General features: G+C 37.7%; 1 protein-coding gene across 1 annotated transcript; it reads left to right on the top strand.

Moving 5' to 3' along the window:
• Positions 15,302-19,651, top strand: LOC109230824. The gene is made up of 9 exons (XM_019396269.1): positions 15,302-15,742; positions 16,134-16,211; positions 16,303-16,755; positions 17,290-17,425; positions 17,580-17,742; positions 17,973-18,101; positions 18,269-18,463; positions 19,053-19,175; positions 19,255-19,651. Exons 1-9 carry the CDS (start codon positions 15,556-15,558, stop codon positions 19,345-19,347), a joined length of 1,557 nt encoding a protein of 518 aa, XP_019251814.1. The 5' UTR covers positions 15,302-15,555; the 3' UTR covers positions 19,348-19,651.

The following is a 20,836-nucleotide window of genomic DNA, read 5'->3' as shown; positions in this document are numbered from 1 at the left end:
CTAAATGCCCTATAGCCCCTCAATTATAAATGTGGCGTGCAACAAATCCATAAGTGAGACTCTACTAGGCACGGCTTTGTAGACTCCCTAGGACACGACCCGCTCTGATACCACTTTGTCACGCCCCAAACCTAGGGAGGCATGATTGGCACCCGGTGCCATACTGGCCCAAGCAAACCACTCTGCAACTTTTTTTTTCTTCTTTTAAATATCATGGGCCAATATGGCCACAACTCGTAATGTATAACTATAAGTGAGTAAACACGGTATCAATGAACCATTGTTTTAAAAAAATATTACATATGGGCCGTCAAGGCCTCTGAAATACTGTACAAAATGAACCTTTGTCTACAAAGCCTCTAAGAGTATTAGACATCAAACAAGACAGGGCACCGGCCTACCCATAAGTCTGTAGCAAAACTCTGACACGATGACTCATAGACTCAGCTGCACTCAGAACGAGGTGGAGTCTTACCGATCCTTTGCTGAATGCTAACCTCGTCTACTATGAGGGCTCATCAAACTGATTATCTATACCTGCAGGCATGAATGCAGCGTCCCCAACAAAAGGATGTCAGTACGAATAATGTACTGAGTATGTAAGGCAACAGTAAGTCAACATTAATTAAAGACATATAAGAATCAACTTGAATCTCTGAAGTGGCACCGTATATGCATACTTATATATATATATATATATATATATAATGCTTTTCCTTGAGGCTATTATGCATGTCTTATGATGCATGACTGCCTAACTGATCAGTGATAACTATCGGACCAGTCGTAGCGCGGTGGTAAATGCATGACTGCCCGATCGGCCGTAGCTCGGTGGTAAATATGTAACTGCCCAACCGGCCGTAGCTCGGTGATAAATGCATGACTGCCCAACCGGCCATAGCACGATAGTAAATATGTAACTACCCAACCGACCGCAGCTCGATGGTAAATGAATATGCATGACTGCCCAACCGGCCGTAGCACGGTGGTAAATGAATATGCATTATGATGCATGTAGTACTATATTATGAACATTAACATCTTTATCATGCGCCTCAATAGAGACTAAGGAACATACTTAGACATGCTTGAATGTCATTTTACATGAATGAATAACATAGGCATCCTTAACTGCTAAGAGTATTATGAAATATCATTACGTTTACGTATCATTACTTGGATCATGCCAAAAGTAGGAAGGATTAGCCTAAACATACCTGAGCCGATTCTCTGGACAATCCCTCTAACACACGAAAATTGCGACAAACACGTGTCGGCAAGATCGGAGTAAGGAAAATTCGTATGATATTCTTGAGAAAAATTGCACCGTACTTCCTTAAAATTTCAAGGACGATGTTACAAGAGTATAATAGGCTTCTTGTTGCTTGTCTTGGACATTCTTTTGTGCATCATGCCCATATATGTGAACAATTGCAAAAGAAAATGTGACAAGCCAAAAGATAAATACTATAGTTAGTTGTCTAAATCTTTCCTTGCTATTTTGATGTTGAACGTGAAAATGGTTAAGTTTTGATGTTGAACGTGAAAATGCTATACTTAGCTGTCTAAAATTCTTGTTCATGCAGATATCTTTGCAGAGAATATTAAAGTTCCGCTTTATGCTATTCTTTCTAAGAACTAGGAGCCAACTATTTGACAAATGTTTAAAATTTGATACTCTACCTTGCATGAACCCCACGTATCCTTTTGTTGTCATGTGATGTTTCCACCAAACTTATCCAATTACATACATTATTATTTCATTAAAATATCCATATAAAAATATATATATTTTCTCAACTTCTAGTTTTCCTAATCTCATATAAAGAGTACAAATTTTCATACGCTTAATTTTTAAAATGAAAAAAAGATAACCTTTTTTTATGGGAAAAATAATAATTTCTATCTTTACAATAAAAAAGATCTCATAAACTTTTTCATATTATGTGTATAATTTAAAGCATATTCGAAAGTAGTAATATTGATAACTTTATATAAAATCATATTTTCAAACTTTTTTTTACAAAAATGTTCCACTCCAAATACCATATAAAATGTATATAACGGTATCAATGTTGTTAAACTTACGAGGTCTTATAATAACAGTCACAAATACTCTATAATCTCATGAATGGTCTTACTCCCTTCAAGCTCATATAGATTACTACGACTTATCCTAATATTAAATTACGGGATGTAACAATATTGATGTGATGAGAATATTCCCCTCTATTGGGATGAGATGATTGGTAGAAAGGGTGATGTCGATCCACACGGCATTGTGGTGAGACGGCCTAGCCGGTCGGGTCGTGATCGGATGCCATGCCGCACACATGGTGGTGATTGTGCTTGAAATTGTGATAGATAATGATTGAGATTGTGATAGTGATAGTGATAGTGATTGTGGTTGATGTTTTTGGGTGAGACAGCCTAGCCGATTGGGTCGTGATCGGACTCCGTGCTAAAAATTACGATGGTATATCGGTGCTAAAGATCTCCCAACCTAAAATAAGGAAATTTACTCGTAAACTAGTCTTGCTCCTAACTTGATGTCTTGATGTTGTTTGAGGATCCCATTGAATCTATAATTGTTTTTCCTTGCTTTACTACTCGATCTGTTGAGAGGGTGTTTAGTCATTCATACTAGTACTATTTCATATGTACTAACGTCGCTTTTGCCGAGGGCGCTGCATATTTAATGGATGTAGGTGGTTTCACGACAGGCGATTTTGATCAGTGATAGCGGTACACCCTCTTCCTAGCTGACTTGGTGAGCCACACTTCATTTCGTGATCGTGTATCTTTTGTTCCTTGTGTATCATGTTTTGAGGTATAGTCGGGCCTTGTTGCTGGCACTATCATCGTACTCTTTTGTATCTATTAGACGCTTCATAGACAGAGTGTGGGTTGTATGTTGGTGGTGGAAAAGTCAAACTAATAATGTTGTAATTGTACCACACATTCCACTTCAAACTATGAAAGTGTATGCATTTTGAAACTTATATAAGATGTAACTAATGATGCTGAATTGGTGTTGTTCACATGATCCTCCCCATTGTAAAATTAATGAAATAGATCTTCTCTTTATTCATGAGTGAGTTCGGGTAGAAGGTATTGTACAGGCTTGCTCGGTCGGGTTATCTCGGTTGAGCGTCGGTCGCGCTCCCCGAGGTCGTGGCGTGACAATATCCGTCTTAATTAGAGACATGTTGTGCCATTACTAGAAATCGAGGCAAAATCGTCCAAAAAAATCGACCAAAGTTGGTCGGTAATGGCCAATAAACGTCCAAAACGCGACCATTTACGTGTGGACGGTATTTTGAAGGCCGGAAGGGCATATCGACGTCGGTCAATTAAATTTAAAAAAGAAAAATTGCCGAAAAAACCGACCAAAGTTGGTCGGTATTTTAATTATGTAATTAAAAAATACACCAACTGAGAATCGAATCGGGGTCTGTACTGTGGCAGGTTACTATTCTACCACTAGACCATTGGTGCATTTTATTTTAAGACTGTCTTTTATTTCATTTATACTCTTTAATTGTATTTTCGCACGAAAATAACCGACCAAAGTTGGTCGGTTTTATTAAAAAATAAAATTACCAATCGAATTTGGTCGGTTTTTTTAATATTAATTTTAATTTATTTTAAATGAAAAACAGACCAAAGTTGGTCGATTTCTTGAAAACTAAATTTCGTGGGACTCAAAAATAGTTTTCCGCATTTTTGCGCTAGAGAAAACCGACGAAGTTGGTCGGATTCATAAAAAAACTTAAAAAATAAAATATTTTGAAAAAACGACCAACTTTGATTGTTTTTGGGGCCGGTTTTTGACCGATCAAGATCGTATTCGATTTTTGCCGAATTTCTAGTAGTGTGCTTGTCAGTCATAAAATATTTGAAGAAATGAAAGGTTAAATCCGTCACAAATTATGATGGACTAAAAATGGTTGTAACCAAGTTATAACGAATTTGTTATGAAACTCTTGAAGAGTCTAATAAAGATCAATATAGTCATGTCCGTCTTCCTAGATAATGCCAGATCTCCTAAGTTCAAATCTGAGATAAAAGTTCAAAGAATATAAGAAAAGTAAAAGATAGATATAACATGTGCTTGCAGAATTGAATCAGAAGGATAAGTAATAATAGCAAGTGGATATAATATTTAAGTTTTCAGCAGGCTGATAAGAGCGGTGTAGCCATTAATTAATCACGCTCCTTTCTAGTTGGGTACTACTACGTACTCTTATTTCACAACTTGGCCAGTGACACCAATTTTTCAAATACTAGCTAGTAGTAATACATTGCACATGAACCTGAAATAGGATGTCAGATAAAATCATGGAAAACATGTCAGAGTTTCACATTCACACATTGGTTGATGTATGGGCGTAGTAGTATTTCTTTTTTATAGGCTCGTCGGAGAAATTTTTCCTCCTGCACTAACTTTTGAGGTTGAAAAAATCTAACGTATGGTTCATTTAGAACTAGATCCCTCTCGTATAGTTATTACTCAATATTGGATTGTTATATTATGTTATTCTAACATACAGAGGGTACTAGAATATATACCAATTGGTTATGGTATGACCATAGTCTCTTAATATAGTCTGATGCAATTGCCACTACATGAATTAGCTTGTAAGGTTAAGTTTGAAGTACATTTCAAATCACACTCCTAAAAATATGATATTTAGGAAATGGTGCACTAGTAACACATTTTTAAAGACACAATTTTATCCGTATACATGGACCAGAAATTTATTGCAGAAAACTGGTATTGCTTTTTCATTGTGAATCATGAGCAACAAGTGTGTCATGCAACTGATCAGGCAGCTAGGGATCAGAGGCGGATTCAGGATCTCAAATTTATGGGTTCTTACCGTAATTACAAAATAATATGTGGGTTTATAATCAGATATTTATAAATATTTAGTGGATTTCTTAACAGAAATACATTATTTACGCAAAAGTTACTGAATTCCGAAAACCTAGTAACAATACTCTAGATCCGCCACCGCTAGAGACGTAACACATCCCAGCGGCGTGGCGAAGGCAGAAATTTGGCTAAGCGTATTCAAAGATAAGTATACATATATTTTAACTCAAAATATAATTTTTTGACAAACAGTGTTTGGTTAATCATGCTTGAGCCTATGCGCCTTGGTGATAGCCCCAATGCTGCAGTTCGAGAAGTCAATAGATTTTACGAGAAGAGTCCAAATATAAATGACTATGAAATACTGAACATTGGAGTAAAATCAGCATGTGAATAAATAGTGTCTGGTACGATAAATTAACTGTATATGATATGATGCCTTGACTAGAAGATGTGTGAGGCAATTTTCCGACAGCTAATTATAAAGGTGTTGCTATCTCCACGTTTCAAAGAAGGTCCAACTTCTACTTTGTTTTCTTCTTCTCTGCTGACTTTGGACCATATCCCCAATCAGATATTTTTAGTTTTGAGCAACAATAGTTTAGAAATCATATAGTTTAGAAACAGAGATCCAACTACCACTATAAAGCAGACGTTTTTCCTCTAAAGAAGAAAAACTATCCAAACACACCAACGGAAGATGGAGACCTAAAATCAAGGCTATCTCCGTGCACGTTAAGCAATCAACATTATTTCTAATTAATAACACCTAAAATCAAGGCTGAGACCCTATGTACACTTGAAGGGATCAAATAAGCTTGTTACTCAGACTCATTAATCAAATGATATCCAAATTGTTTACAAATTATTTATTTTTGATATCAAAATTTCCTACTCCCTACCGTTTAAAAAGAATGAACTTATTTCTTTTTAGTCAATTTTAAAAATAAAAAAAATTATTTTTTAAATTTAGAAATAATTTAACTTCAAATTCCCCATTTATCGTTAGTGAGATGATTTATAGCCACATAAATATCTGTAAATTGATTTAGACAACAAGTTTCGATAATCTTCTCTTTTTCTTAAATTGCGTGCCAAATCAAATAGATTCAAACAAATTGAAACGGAAGAGTATAATTTAATCTAAAACAATTTTCGCATTGAACCCATAAATGCCTGTATTTTTTTTTATCACCTCGAGATCGTTAGAACCTTCTCTTATAGTTAGATCAGTGCCCTTTGTGCGAGCTCGTCTAATAGAACCCTCGTTTTCATTACTATTTCGACTTCATTTCCACAAAAAATGCCATTGGAGGCGTTATTTTTCAAAAGTAATGTATTTTTGAAGGATTCAATACGGATGTGAATCGGAAATCATTCCGAGTATCTTTTGAGTTTATTGAGAAACTTACATAAATGTCCCAAATAAGTCTCAACTTGCCAACCTCTAGCCATTAGTCATAAACTTATCAAAACTAGCCAAGTACATATAAAAATTGAAAAACCAAATAAATAAAGTTCTTTTTCTCACATAATCACATGCAAAAATTACCTTTCATATTTTTGGGTGTGATTAGGAAAAGTAGATGAAAGACGGAAAGAAAATTTCATGGATGAGGTAGCAAATAAGGTGATTAAATACAAAAAAAAAAATATACAAGATTCCAAAAATCTAAGCAAAAAAGGAACTTTTTCAATGGGTATAGTTGAAATTCATTGAAAATATATAGAGACAAAAATTGAAGAAGATTGGAGGTGATTTGAATTGGTTTTGTATCAAAATTCGTAATTAAATCGAGTTCAAAAAATCTTCTGCGACATATGTATCATGCATGTATCTCACACACAGTTATACATGGTATACATGTGATACACAATTGATACAAATATGATACATATGTGATACACAAATGATACACAGTGTGATACACATATCATTTTTTTCATGTTCAGTTTGTTACTTCGAATTTTCAATTCAAACCATCTAAAAACTTTACCAAATCATCCCAAAACTGAGATTCAAGCTCCTTAAGATCTACCCAATCTATTCTAATAACATACACTCAAAAGAAAACAAAAATTTGATATTTTTTTGCTATAAATAACTAATTGGCTAATATCAGTAATATTTATGAATTGATCAATTTTTGTATGAGATATTTATAAATAGACATAGCTGATAGTTTCGTGAGTTTATTTACATACACCTTGTTTCGGTCCTCAAATCAAGTCAAGCCTGCTACACAGAAGAGCCCAACTGGTCCATGGGCTCTTTAAATGCTGGGCTGGTTAAGAGTGGGCAATAGAAAAGTGGTGATAGAAATAGCAACACGTGGGGCTCACAACGTTGTTTCAGTGTTCCTTATCCCTTTTATTTAAGACGCGTTAGTTTCACGGACCATTTCTTCGACAGTTCAAAGGTCGTGGATGTCACGTATTTAGCCTAACAACTCGGCCTCGTATCTAAGAAATTTTAAGACTCCTTCACGCGCCACCCGCACCTTTTTTTCTTCCGCCTAATTCTCTCTCCTTTTTCTTGGCTAATATCTTATCTTTAACTTTGAAAAAGGTAAAACCTACAGAAATTAACATGTGATCGAGTTACCTATTTAATTGTAATATTGCACGAAGTCATTAGTGATGTCTGTTCTTGTGAGTGCGACAAAAAGGAAAGATATGATTAATTAGTTACCTAATTAATTTGCTTATGTTATTACTTCACGTTATCTTGCTTTTTAACAATGTATAAAATAGAATAGTTTGGTTTGCAAGCATAAACCTTATAAAATTGGAATTATAATAAGATAAATAACAATTAGTAAAATATTAGTAACATTGATTAAAATAATTATACTTTAATGTCAAACTCTTGTGTCTCATTATGCTTTATCTGGATCTATTTCATTCCAGTGCTCATATTCACGTGGTGATGTGAAGGAACTTCATGTCCCAACTCCTAACAAATAAGTATTTATAACATTAATTACAATTTGGCTATTTTTACAACGATAGTCAATCAACGAATCAATCTCTTTTATCTAATGCTTAGTCATCGTATAAAAATATGAATTTATGATGCATATTTAATAATGCGTTTGGATTTAAATATATTTTGTATTTCAATTCTTTTGAAAACTAGCTTTGAAAATTCAGTGAAAATCTACCTGTAAGTTATTTACGGTTTCTAAGGCCTCGTTTGTTTTTTCTAAGATTAAGACGTCTGAATCTAAATACGCATCTGAATATTAAAATGTGTGTACGGGTCCAAATTTGGCAACCACGACCGTTACCGAGTAGGATGAGGAACGAGGTTATCATGATGCACCGTCCGATGGTCGGCGGTCAGTCGATGCATAACGTCCATGACAGTGTAAATTTAGTGGGAGACAGTAAGAATATGCTTTTCGAATATTCTCTATGTTGTATTTTCTAGGGTTTTCGGGAGATTGTCCCTTATAAATAAGAAGGGTAAGTAAAGAAGGGGGGGGGGGGGGAGGGAGAGAAAAAAGACAAAAGAACACTTTGTAAAAGAATCATCGGAGATTGAATGCAAAAGCAATCTTGTTCATCAGAGAAGATTCTAAGATTCCCCAATCATCTCCCACTTATTCTCCCTTACACCGCTTGCATCTGAGACGGTTATATTGTGCATTTAAGTCTTCACATTTATGAGCATTTATTCGATTTGAATAGAGTTGTTATATCGTTCGTCTTGCTTACTCCTTCCATCATTTGATCTAGGTTTTATTGTGCTTGACTAAGATTGACCTCATCATTATTATTAATTATTTTAATTGAAAAGGTTTTGACATCTTTTGGTCAAATAAATTGGCGCTGTCTGTGGGGATTTCTTCAGTTTAGATTGCAGTTTCATCTAGATCATAGAAAGGGATAGTCACCTCTTCCTAGCTTTGCACAAACTAACAATGGCAGGGAAAGGAGATGAAAGGCTAAAAGCAATAGTAGGTGTCACAACCAACATCCTGAACACCATCAACGAAGACAGTAGGGAAGATTATGAAAACAGGACACCAAACACCACACCCAGGGGAGACGCTTCACCTCCCCCACACGAAAGCGTAACTGGTTCGCGCGAGAAGGAAACCTCCACATCTACAACCGGAGAGGCACCACTGGCTGTGAGAAGACTACTGGAAGAATGGCTAACAAGTACTCTGAACAACATACTTGATAAACCCGCCCAAAAGGATAATAGAGATATTGCACATGTAGATGTCACGACGATCGCTGATGAGCGAGATGTCCCCCGTACAGGTAACACTCATATTGTTGTTGACGCAGGTAATGACGTGCTCGCAGCCGTTTTAAAGAAAATGGAGGAGATGGAAAATGAAAATAAGGCGCTCCTTGACCAGATGAAGGAACACCAAGAGAGGGTTGACAAAATACCAAGCGCCCCAAAGTTATTGCCAAAACGGAACGCTGGTCGATTCATCGAGCAACCATATAATGAAGAAGCGGCCCCTTACGCCATTCCAAAGACCTTCAAAATGCCACCATACCTAAAGATATACGACTGTACTATCGATCCAGAAGATCATATCATCCACTACGTCACAGCCGTAAAAGGTAACGATCTTTCGAAAGAACAGGTACCATCGGTGCTACTGAAAAAGTTCGGCAAAACCCTAACAGGGGGAGCCCTAACCTGGTACTCCCAACTACCGGCACGTTCGAAGAAATGGCAGAAAAGTTTGTCACCGCCCATGCAGGAGCCAAAAAGGCAGAAGCCAGAGTAAACGACATATTTGTCGTTAGGTAGATGCACGGCGAGGGACTCAGGGACTTCTTAGCTCGGTTCAACAGGGTGAGAATGAGCTTGCCAAATGTGTTAGAGGGAATGGCGGTAGCAGCCTTCCAGAACGGACTAAACAGGAACGGGTCGAGAGCGACCAGAAAATTGTTAAGCAGGCTCATGAAATACCCCCCAACCACTTGGGAAGAAATCCATAACGCCTACTGCGCCGAGGTAAGAGCCGACGAGGATGACCTCAACGGTCCGATCCAATGGTTGACTTCAGTTCAAATCGAAGCAAGGAAAGATCGTCGCAACGACGGTCAAAGAGATCAGTCGGGGCCCCGTCTTGGCCGAGAAAGGCATTAGCCCTACGTCAGGACATCTATCCTACCCTCTCCGCGGCACACGGATGCTCCTTCTCGACATGCAGTGCCACATCGACATGAGAAAGGTATGCCTCCGCTCCTATATGCTCACAATTTTTGTGTCTCTCCTTCAAAAATAGTGTTACGCACTAGAGAAACTCGGTACAAAGGTACAATGGCCGCAAAAGATGAAGTCCGACCCAAGCACTCGGAAGTCGAACGCTCTCTGCGAATTTCACCAGGAAAGGGGTCACAAAACCGAAGATTGCATAGGATTGCGGCAGGAGGTAGTGAGAATGCTAAATCAGGGACACCTGAAAGAATTGCTGAACGATCGAGGGCGGGCTAATTTTGCCCGCGGATGCGAACAACCCCGGGGACCTCCAAAACCGCCTTCTCCCGCTCGCACTATATAGATGATCATCGGCGGGGGCGATGACACAACTGAAGTTCACCACCACACATAAACTCAAACGGTCGATCACTCATGAATGGTATAATGACCTCGAAGATAGTATCGTCTTCGATAAGCCAGATACCGACGGTTTGTCTTTCCCTCACTACGATGCTCTTGTTATCACTTTACGTATTGCAAATACTGATGTAAAAAGAATAATGGTAGATGACGGGAGCGGCGCATGTATTATCCATCCTCGAGTCCTCGTACAGATAAGACTCGAAGGGAAAATAATACCGCGTTGCATAACACTAACATGTTTTAATAATGTATTCAAGTGGACTTCAGGAGAGATAGTGCTACCCGTCCTAGCCGGAGGAGTCACCCTGGAAACGATATTTCACGTCATGGACCAAGATACAACCTACAACGCTATCATAGGGCGCCCATGGATACACGCCATGCGAGCAGTCCCATCCAGTCTCTATCAAGTAATCAAGTTTCCTACTCCATGGGGGGTATTCAGCATTCGGGGCGAACAACGCACCGCACAGGAATGCTATCGCATCGCCTAGGATTGCGCACACACCCAACAACTAAAAGGGGCAAATGCGGAAGCATAGCAATCAGCGATGTCGGGAACCAAACTTGACGTACGGACAGACGTTATCAAGGACCCCGACATCGTGGAAGCATCCGAGTCGACAATAGAGGATCTCGATCCCATCCTACTAGACGATAATGACAGCACAAAAAAGGCTTATATCAGGCACAACCTCTCGGAACCAGTTAAGTTTCATAAATTCTTAACTGAAAATGCCGATCTGTTTGCCTTCTCCCATGCAGATATGCCAGGTATCCCGAAAGACATCGCCACGCACAAACTGAATGTTGACCCCCTCCACCCGCCAGTGTGGAAAATAAGGAGGATGTTCAACGCCACAATTAACGAAGCCGTCAGCGAAGAAGTCGATAAGTTGATCGCAAATGGCTCCGTCCGAGTGTCAAAATATCCCCAGTGGGTCGCCACATGGTCATGGTAAAGAAGAAAAATGGAAAGTGGCGGATGTGTGTAGATTTCACAGACCTAAACAAGTCATGCCCAAAAGACTCCTTTCAATTGCCACACATCGACCAGCTCATCGACGCAATAACAAGACACGAGTTGCTAAGCTTCTTAGATGCCTACTCGGGTTACAACCAGATCCTCATGGAGGAAGAAGACCAGGAGAAAACCACTTTTATCACCCACCAAGGAACGTACTGCTATAAGGTCATGCCGTTCATACTAAAGAATGCAGGGGCGACGTACCACAGATTGGTCACCAAGATGTTCAAAGGCCAACTCGGTAAAATAATGAAAGTCTACATCGACGACATGCTGGTTAAGTCGAAAAGGAAAGAAGATCATATCGATCATCCGAAGGAGGCCTTCGACATATTAAGGCAGTACGACATGAAACTAAACCCCAAAAAATGCGCCTTCGGCGTAACCTCGGGCAAATTCCTCGGTTTCCTAGTATCGCAAAGAGGCATCGAGGTCAACCCAGATCAGATTAAGGCCATCGAAGGAATACCAGAAATGTCAACCAGCAAAAAACAGGTACAAAAACTGACAGGTCGAATAGCCGCTTTTTCGAGGTTCATCTCATGATCGTCAGACATGTATCATAAATTTTTCAGTGTGCTGAAGAAAGATAACGGGCTCTAGTGGAATTCGGAGTGTGTCGACACCCTGAGAAAACTGAAAACCTACTTGTCCTCGCCATCGTTACTCGCCAAGGCAGATCCAGGTGAATGCCTCCTTGTCTACCTAGCCGTCTCCGAAGTCGCGGTGAGCATGGTTTTGGTCCGTGAAAATAAAGGTACACAATCTCTGATTTACTATATCAGCAAAACTTTAGTCGACGCCGATACGAGGTATCCCCACCTTGAAAAATTGGCTCTGGAGTTGGTTGTAGCTTCACGTAAGCTCAGACCATATTTTCAGTGTCACCCCATAAAGGTGGTGACGACTTTTGCCCTCAGGAGCATCCTGCACAAACCTGAGCTATCGGGTAGTTTGGCCAAATGGGCCATAGAATTGAGCGAGCACGATATAACATATCAACCGTAAACTGCGATAAAATCAAAAGTACTCGTCGACTTCGTCGCTAACTTCAGTGCGGAAATACTACCTGAGGTCGAGCAAGAAGCGCTTCGCGCCTCCCCTAGGCGACCCAACCTCTGGGTCCTCTACACCGACGGCGCATCCAATGTGTCGGGATCTGGATTGGGACTTGGACTCGAAGTCCCAACGGTCGAAGTGATTCGCCAATCCATACGTGCCCTGAAATGACTAACAATGAGGCCGAGTATGAGGCCGTAATTGCATGATTGAAATTGGCCCTCAAATATGGTGCACGGCGAGTCATCCTCCGCTACGACTCTCAACTTGTCGTAAACCAAGTTACTGGGACTTCTAGATCAAGGAGCAGAGGCTACAGAAATACTAGACCAAAAATCCACAAGCTACTACCAGAATTCGACGAATGCCGACTCGACCAAATACCGTGGGCGCAAAATATCGAAGCAGACGGTTTCGCCAAGCTGGCAGCATCAACTAAAAATATCACCAAGGAGAACGTGGTCACCCTCCTCCACTCATCAATAGACCAAGTCGAGGTACATTCTGTAAATTTAACTTGGGACTGGCACAACTGCATCATATCATATTTGCAGGAGGGAACACTCCCGCAAGATAAAAAAGAAGGATGAGGAACGAGATTATCATGATGCAGCGTCTGATGGTCGTCGTGGTGAAATGTACGACTGAGGGCGGTCAGTCGATGCATAACGTCCATGACAGTGTAAATTTAGTGGGAGACAGTAAGAATATGCTTTTCGAATATTCTCTATGTTGTACTTTCTAGGGTTTTCGGGAGATTGTCCCTTATAAATAAGAAGGGTAAGTAAAGAAGAGGGGGAGGGGAGAAAAAAGACAAAAGAACACTTTGTAAAAGAATCATCTGAGATTGAATGCAAAAGCAATCTTGTTCATCAGAGAAGATCCTAAGATTTCCCAATCATCTCCCACTTATTCTCCCTTACACCGCTTGCATCTGTGACGGTTCTATTGTGCATTTAAGTCTTCACATTTATGAGCATTTATTCGATTTGAATAGCCTTGCTATATCGTTCATCTTGCTTACCCCTTCCATCATTTGATCTAGGTTTTATTGTGCTTGTCTAAGATTGACCTCATCATTATTATTAATTGTTTTAATCGAAAAGGTTTTGACATCTTTTGGTCAAACAATGTGTATTAAGATTAAGACATCTGAATCTAAATACATATTTGAATATATTAAGATGTGTATTAATATCTGAATAGAAATAGTTAAGACTGTTTGATTTTTAACATCTGAATGTATAAAATTTATCTTTATTTGAAAAATAATAAACATAAAATTCAAATGAAATACTAACTAATCTAATATTCTATCAATAAAATATATAGTTTAAAAATATGATAGTTGTTGGTGGTGATGGTTAACGGGTGAATGCCGACTAGAGGCGGTGGTCGGTGGTAGTTTTGGTTGATGTAGGTGGTTCATGCTAGTAGCTAGTAGTGATTAGTAGTGGTAGCAATTGTGATTGAGGATGGTGGTGATGAGTGGTTATAGTTAATAATGGCGGGTGGTGGTAGTAGTTGTGACCGAGGAAGGTGGTGGATGGGTGGTGGTAGGTTATAATGATGGGCAGTGCCGGCTGTGGTTGTTGATGGTGATGGGGTGGTCAATTGTGGTAGATGAGGTGGATGAGTGTTGATTATTGATAAGATAATGGTGGTCGGAGTGGTGGGGATAGTAGGTGGTGATGGTCGATAATGGTGGTGGCTATGATTGAGGATGATGGTGGCGTAGTGGTGGTGTAGCTGGAGGTGGTGGTGGTGGTTGAGCATGATGATGGTGGTGGTATGGTGGTAGTTGATAATGGTAGGCGGTGGCGGCAGTTAATAATGAATATGTGATAGTATCTTAATGAAATTAAGTCTCTGTTATAGATCTTAATCATACAGACCTATCCAGACCCATTAAGTGGTTGTGAAGTAAAAAAAAAAAACAAACATACCTAAAGATTAAGATCTGAATAATTAAGATTCAAACTTTAAAAACAAACACATTTAATGTCTGAGATATAAATAATTAAGATTCAAGCCTCCATTAAGTGCAAACAAATGAGGCCTAAAGACATCTTCTTTTGATCTCCAAGAAATTGAAATTCGTTCTTCAATCTAAACATGGTTATTTTAATAATGCAAAGTGAACCTTCCATTTTTTAACACGAGATAAACTAGTTAAACACTGCATTCGTCCTAAACAAAAGGAAGACATATTCGTTAATGCAAAATCTTTAAAAGTCTAAACTAAGAGCCCGTTTGGCCATAAAAAAACGAATCACTTTTATCGAATTTTTTTTCCATCTTTTTTTCGAAATTAATGTTTGGCCATAATTTTTTAATTTTCATTTGAATATGAATTTCGGAATTATTCGAAAATTTGAAAAACTCCAAAAGTTATTTTTCAAAATTTTCACTTAGATCACTCAAAAAAATTCAAGATAACCCTAAATTATATTTATCTCCAAACACAACTTTAATTTTCAAATACTATTTTCACTTAATTTTTTTTAATTTTTTTTTTTACAATTCTTATGTTCAAACGCCCACTAAAACAGTAAAAAAGGTAAAATTAAGCGCGTATTCTAAAGGAGAGGTAAATTTGAGTCTGGGTAGGTACGTGGAATAATGAAGGGACGCGGGACCAAGCTCATAGGAAATTTCGTACCAAACTACTCATAGACATCGAAGTATTTTGTCGTTGACCAATCATCCACTCCTATTAATTCCCAACTCAACAATTAACTAAACCTATTTTTATAATAAAGTTGTCCCTTAACTTTTCTACTACTAGTAGTTTCTGTACAAATTGCTGCACTTATATTGATTAGATATTTGATTCCTAAACCCAAATAATAATAAACATGAAATTTGATAGCTAGCACTAAGCACCAAGAATCTGCCTGTTGTGTATATATGTTCTTGTTGGTGAGTGATTGACTCAAATTTTGAGAATTTCAGTTCTTGGTTTTTTTTTTTTCCTGAGAGCTGAAAATGGGAGTATGTGGATCGAAACCTAAAGGGTGTGTGGGAATTAGGGGGCGGAAGTTTGTTCATAGGAAGAAACATAAAATTAGCAGAAGGAGAAATGTGTCAAAGACCCATTCGGCTTCTCATAATCTCAGTAAGATTGAACCATCTGCTTCTGCAGATCTTTCTTACAATAATCCTGCATTTCAAGGTAACTATTTTCCATTTAAGATTTTTTTTTTCCATCTAGCTCGAAATTGAGTAAAATTGAAGATGCGTTTGTTGATTTGATTCATTATACAATTTGAGTACCTAGGTAAATTTTAGTTGCTCTTTGAATCTAGGTTGTTGATTTCTTGCTATTAGCTTTTACTAACTTGAGTATTGAAATATCTTGTTGAGATTATTTGTTTATGAACTTTTTCATTTTTATTTATTTTTCTTAATAAGTTTCTAATCTCGTTTGATTTTTGTGTATATTAATCAACACACTAATGGAATTTTTGTTTATCTATTTAGTAAAGAGCTTAAATTTCTGTACTTGGAGGCTGATATAGAGCACAGCTCTAATGTGTTTTCGTCATATTATGTGCCCTAAACAGGAAATGCAGAGTCTTGGTTTGACCCTGAGATGGTGATTGAATCTGACTGTGACGATGATTTTCATAGCGTTCAAGATGGTAAGTCATTTGCCTCGTTAGAAGTTCGTATCATTGCATTGTTTGGGGTAGGATCTCTAATTGATGTTATATGCAATTTCAAAATGTGCAGTCTTTTCACAAAGTGGTTCTTTTTCGAATGGGGTTTCTCCAAGGTTTTCTGATTTTGTGTATCACAATGGAAATGCTACTTCTGACCTCCCGGCAAAACATGAACAACCGTTTGGAAGTCAAGAACCAAATGTTGTCAAAGAGGATGCTGCAAAAAGAAACTCTTCAGCAGATTCTGAATTTAAGTCCAACAATTCTCAAAATGAGATTGATGGACCGAGCCATATTGATAAAACGCCCCGAAGCATGGATCAAAGTGGTGCTAGGGTTGAAACAGGATTTTTCCACAATTGTGGAAGTCAGAACCCATGCCTGCCTTGTCTTGCTTGTGTTGCCTCTTCGGATGAAAAGAAAAAATCGCTAAACCCGAGCTCACCACGCACCCGTAGAAAATCATCCTTGACCCAGATGTTATCTTTTAAATGGAGAGAAACAACTTCAAGTTCGGCATTATGTAAGTGCTTTTACCTTGCAGATACTGTTAATGGCAGCCAAAGTCTGCAATAGGATGCTTTCCTTGCATAAACGACTTCTGAAACCTTAAAAACATTTTGAGATTATAACTTACTATAAGTATTTTCAAATGGCAATGAATCTTGGACTGATATGAGCTTAAATGGAGCGATATGGTCAAGACTCAGGATTCATATAGAGATCCAACTTGCTTGGTATTGTGGCATAGTAATAGAAGTAGTTTTTGTAAGCAATCTTGAATTTGTGCAATGGTGCATATTAGTTAATATGCATTAAGTAGACTAAAAACACAGAGAAACGGGAAGTATGTAGTATACTGTTACTTCATCTAGAGTTGGTCAGATAGATCAGTGATCCATACATAACAGCTGGAAACTATCTAAGCATACATTAGATCATAGACGACAATTGAGGGTGTTGATTGTTTCTACATAGTGCTACAAGCTACAACTGAATTCGCGTTGACCTTGAAAATGTAATTGTGTTACTGACTTGTCTGCTTTTCTATCTTCAGTGTCGCCAAAAGCCGTTCTGCAAAGACCAATCGCTGGTTCTCAAATTCCTTGCAGCCCGTTGGAGAGGAAAATGTCCGACTGCTGGTCATCAATTGAGCCAAATACTTTCAAGGTCCGTGGTAAAAATTACTTCAGGTAAGAGAAAGCTACTGATGATGGACTCTATCTGTGACATGAGATTATAAAAGACATGTCTCCAACTTTGTCCATTTCTTTCTTGAGTAATTCCTTTTGTTTATTTTGTTCAATTGAATATCAAGTTGAATCCCTTTATATTTTTCTTCAACAGGGATAAGAAGAAAGAGTTCGCTCTAAACTGTGCTGCATTTTATCCTTTTGGGGCTGATGTATTCTTGTCGGCAAGGAAAATTGATCATATTGCACGTTTTGTGGAACTTCCAGCCATCGATTCATCCAGTGAAGTTCCTGCCATTCTTGTTGTGAATCTTCAGGTATTGGGAACTTTTTTTTTTCTTCTCGCTTTGTTTTCACTGTCGAAGTATATTGTCTTATGTTGATGTACCAATCATATCTTCCTAGGAGATTAGACTTATTTTTTATTGCTCAGAGCAGGCATTTAAAACCTGCCCAGTGAAGATGCTGGCAAATTTTCTTGGATAATTTGATGCTATTAATGAATGACTGCTTTCCCAAAAAATGATTGACTGTTCTCTCATTTCAGATACCGTTATACCCTCCTGCAATCTTCCAGAATGAATATGATGGAGAAGGGATGAATATTGTTCTCTACTTCAAACTTTCAGATATTTACTCAAAAGAAATGCCAGTCCAATTTCAAGAAAATCTCCAGGTAAGGATGGTGAATTTTCTTTACATGACTACATTTTCTGATTTCTCAGTAACACTTAATAAGACAAGTACAACCTATTATATTTGTTTTTACTGTGTGCATATAGATTTGCCCTTTTTCAATAAATTGCTGATTAGCTATTCTTTTCCTTGCTATCTGTGCGACAGAGATTAATACATGACGAAATAGAGAAGATCAAAAGTTTTCCCATGGACACAAATGCACCCTTCAGGGAAAGATTGAAATTCTTGGGCCGAGTTGCAAACACGGATGATCTTCAATTAAGTGCAGCCGAGAAGAAACTCTTGAATGCATACAATGAAAAGCCTGTGCTCTCACGTCCTCAACATGAGTTTTATTTGGTACATTAATCTAAAAAACTTTGTGCAGTTAGCATCATTGCATTTGTTTTCTTCTGACTTGGTTATATTTAGGCTCAGAATCGAACTCTGAATCCACCTTTACGAGACTTGTAAAAAAGAACAAGACTTTTTAACTGTACCCCTTAAAATATTGACATTTTTATACTGCATACAAACGATATATCACATTTAACTCTTACGAAAACAAACTTCCAACAAAACCTTTTATGCCTCTCCATCAAGTGGAAGTCTCTTTTTGCATGGTGGTGGAACCTATGTTGCTCAGACTCTTCAAAAATGTTGACGGTGCATGTCGGATCCTTCGGAAGTAGTGTATTTTTGGAGGATCCGACATGGGTGCGGCAACATTTTTGGAGAGTCCGAGCAACATAGGGTGGAACCTGGACAAAGGACTATTCAAACAGATCTTCGTGATCACATTTTTGTCGTGGAAATTAAACAACAGGTTATAACTTTTCATGAGGATATTCACTCCTTTGCTGTGTACAGACATTCATGTACTTTGCATGTAAAATCAAACAAATTCTCTTGGTGTTCATACTGAAATCTTTTACGTTGGCTGTTGCAGGGAGAAAACTATTTTGAAATTGATTTAGACATTCACAGATTCAACTACCTCGCTAGAAAAGGAGTGGAATCGTTTAAAGACAGATTGAAAAACTGTGTCCTTGACTTCGGCCTGACAATTCAGGTAGCTATTAACAATTCTAAAGAGGATTTGACTACCTCTTGAAGACTTGTATTTGATGTTACTTGTATATATGGTGCAGGGAAATAAAGCAGAGGATTTGCCGGAAAATATGTTGTGTTGTATTAGAATGAAAGAGATTGACTACACCAAGTATCACAAACTTGGCTTCTAAACCATGGCATAAACATCTGCAGCAGAGACTCAAATGTTGCGAGCCCATCTTACTGCTTGATAATACACAAGAGCCGACTCTTTCCTTCTCTCAAACTTCCATCTGAATGTATAGCCTTGGCGATTTTTTGAATTCTATCTTGTAGTGTATGCTAACACGAAAATTGAGAGAAAAAGAGTGTGTTCTTTAACATTTTGTGTTCCCCGAGAGTGGAAATGAATTGATGGCACAGCTGGTTCATGTTATCCATATTTGTAGCAATTACTTCAGGTAATGGAAAAAGCTCACAATTAACAATCTGATAGGGGCAGCTCAAGAGAGAAGCTAGTAAAGCATTTGCATTAGGCCCCAATTTTATGGGCCCCAAAAGTTGTTAATGATGAATTTTATCATTTTATTTTCGTTTAGAGAATATTTTTGAAGTTTGTAGAAAAAATAAAAAAAATACAAATCTTTATGATAAGAAAGGCTACATATTTAGATCTTTATATTAGTAAATAAAGTCTTTTTTATAATAAAATCAAAGTAATGTATTGCAAATACATGGTTAACATCTTATTAACTTGAATTAACTTATACCAACATAAAAACAAGTCTTATAATAATATTACATTCTAAAAACAAGTCTTGTAATAATATTACATTCTAAAAACAAGTCTTGTAATAATATTACGTTATAGAAACAAGTATGAAAAAATAAAGGTTACATTTCACTAATTTTTTGCATGTGTTTCTCTTATTAAAATTTGGTTTTAGATCACTAATTTTGTTGAATCGTCAATAGGCTTTCATGACGAATCCATTTAAAAGATCCAAATTTTGGAAATTTCATATCTCATTTACGTTTTACAAATTCGTTTATTGCTATGAACTGGGTACAAGTGTGTAGAAGTTCATGTATGGGTTCGTTAAGTTTTTTACCCCTCTCACACCCGTTAAGAAATTCATGTAATATAGGTTGTTTATACGGAAAAAAGGAAATTGATAGATAATATTGTCTTTCATTGTGTAATAATGATTCTTGCCTGAAAAGAACATCTGAAAATCAGCGCAGCGTTATAATATTTGTCACATGAAAATATAAAACAAGAAAAGAAAAAGAACAAGAAAACCTCCTACAGAACCTTTAGGATGCATGAGTTCTGGTGCATCCTCTAAAAATGGCAATGAAAGAGCACCTGGGCGGCTTACTTTTAGATCTAGAAGATGTTTCAGAGGCTATCATCGCATAAGAGTTTTTATTCGTCTCCGTTCTGACAGATGTGGTGGCATCATTTGACACCTCGTCAAATTGAATTCTTCTATATTTTTGAGAATTTTCGATTCCAGTGGTTGTTGGTGGCCCGCCATCAACCGGTGTATTGAGTCTGTTGTCCCAAATGCAACCGGAGGATCCTTGTCGCCGGAATGAAGATGTTGATCTCTGTAATGTAGTCATGGATTAATCAAAATTGTGTTGGAAATATTTGATGAATATTTCTCATTGTTT

This window comes from Nicotiana attenuata, chromosome 8, assembly GCF_001879085.1.
Source record: "Nicotiana attenuata strain UT chromosome 8, NIATTr2, whole genome shotgun sequence".
Lineage (NCBI taxonomy): Eukaryota > Viridiplantae > Streptophyta > Magnoliopsida > Solanales > Solanaceae > Nicotiana > Nicotiana attenuata.
The sequence above is the reverse complement of the archived record's forward strand: the minus strand, read 5'-3'. Positions and strand labels throughout refer to the sequence as shown.

Excerpts from the sequence above, each read along its gene's own strand:
- LOC109230824 (XM_019396269.1), top strand. The coding sequence starts at position 15,556 with ATGGGAGTATGTGGATCGAAACCTAAAGGGTGTGTGGGAATTAGGGGG. Across the intron at positions 18,464-19,052 it reads CTCAACATGAGTTTTATTTG|GGAGAAAACTATTTTGAAAT; the intron begins GTACATTAATCT and ends TGGCTGTTGCAG. Across the intron at positions 19,176-19,254 it reads ACTTCGGCCTGACAATTCAG|GGAAATAAAGCAGAGGATTT; the intron begins GTAGCTATTAAC and ends TATATGGTGCAG.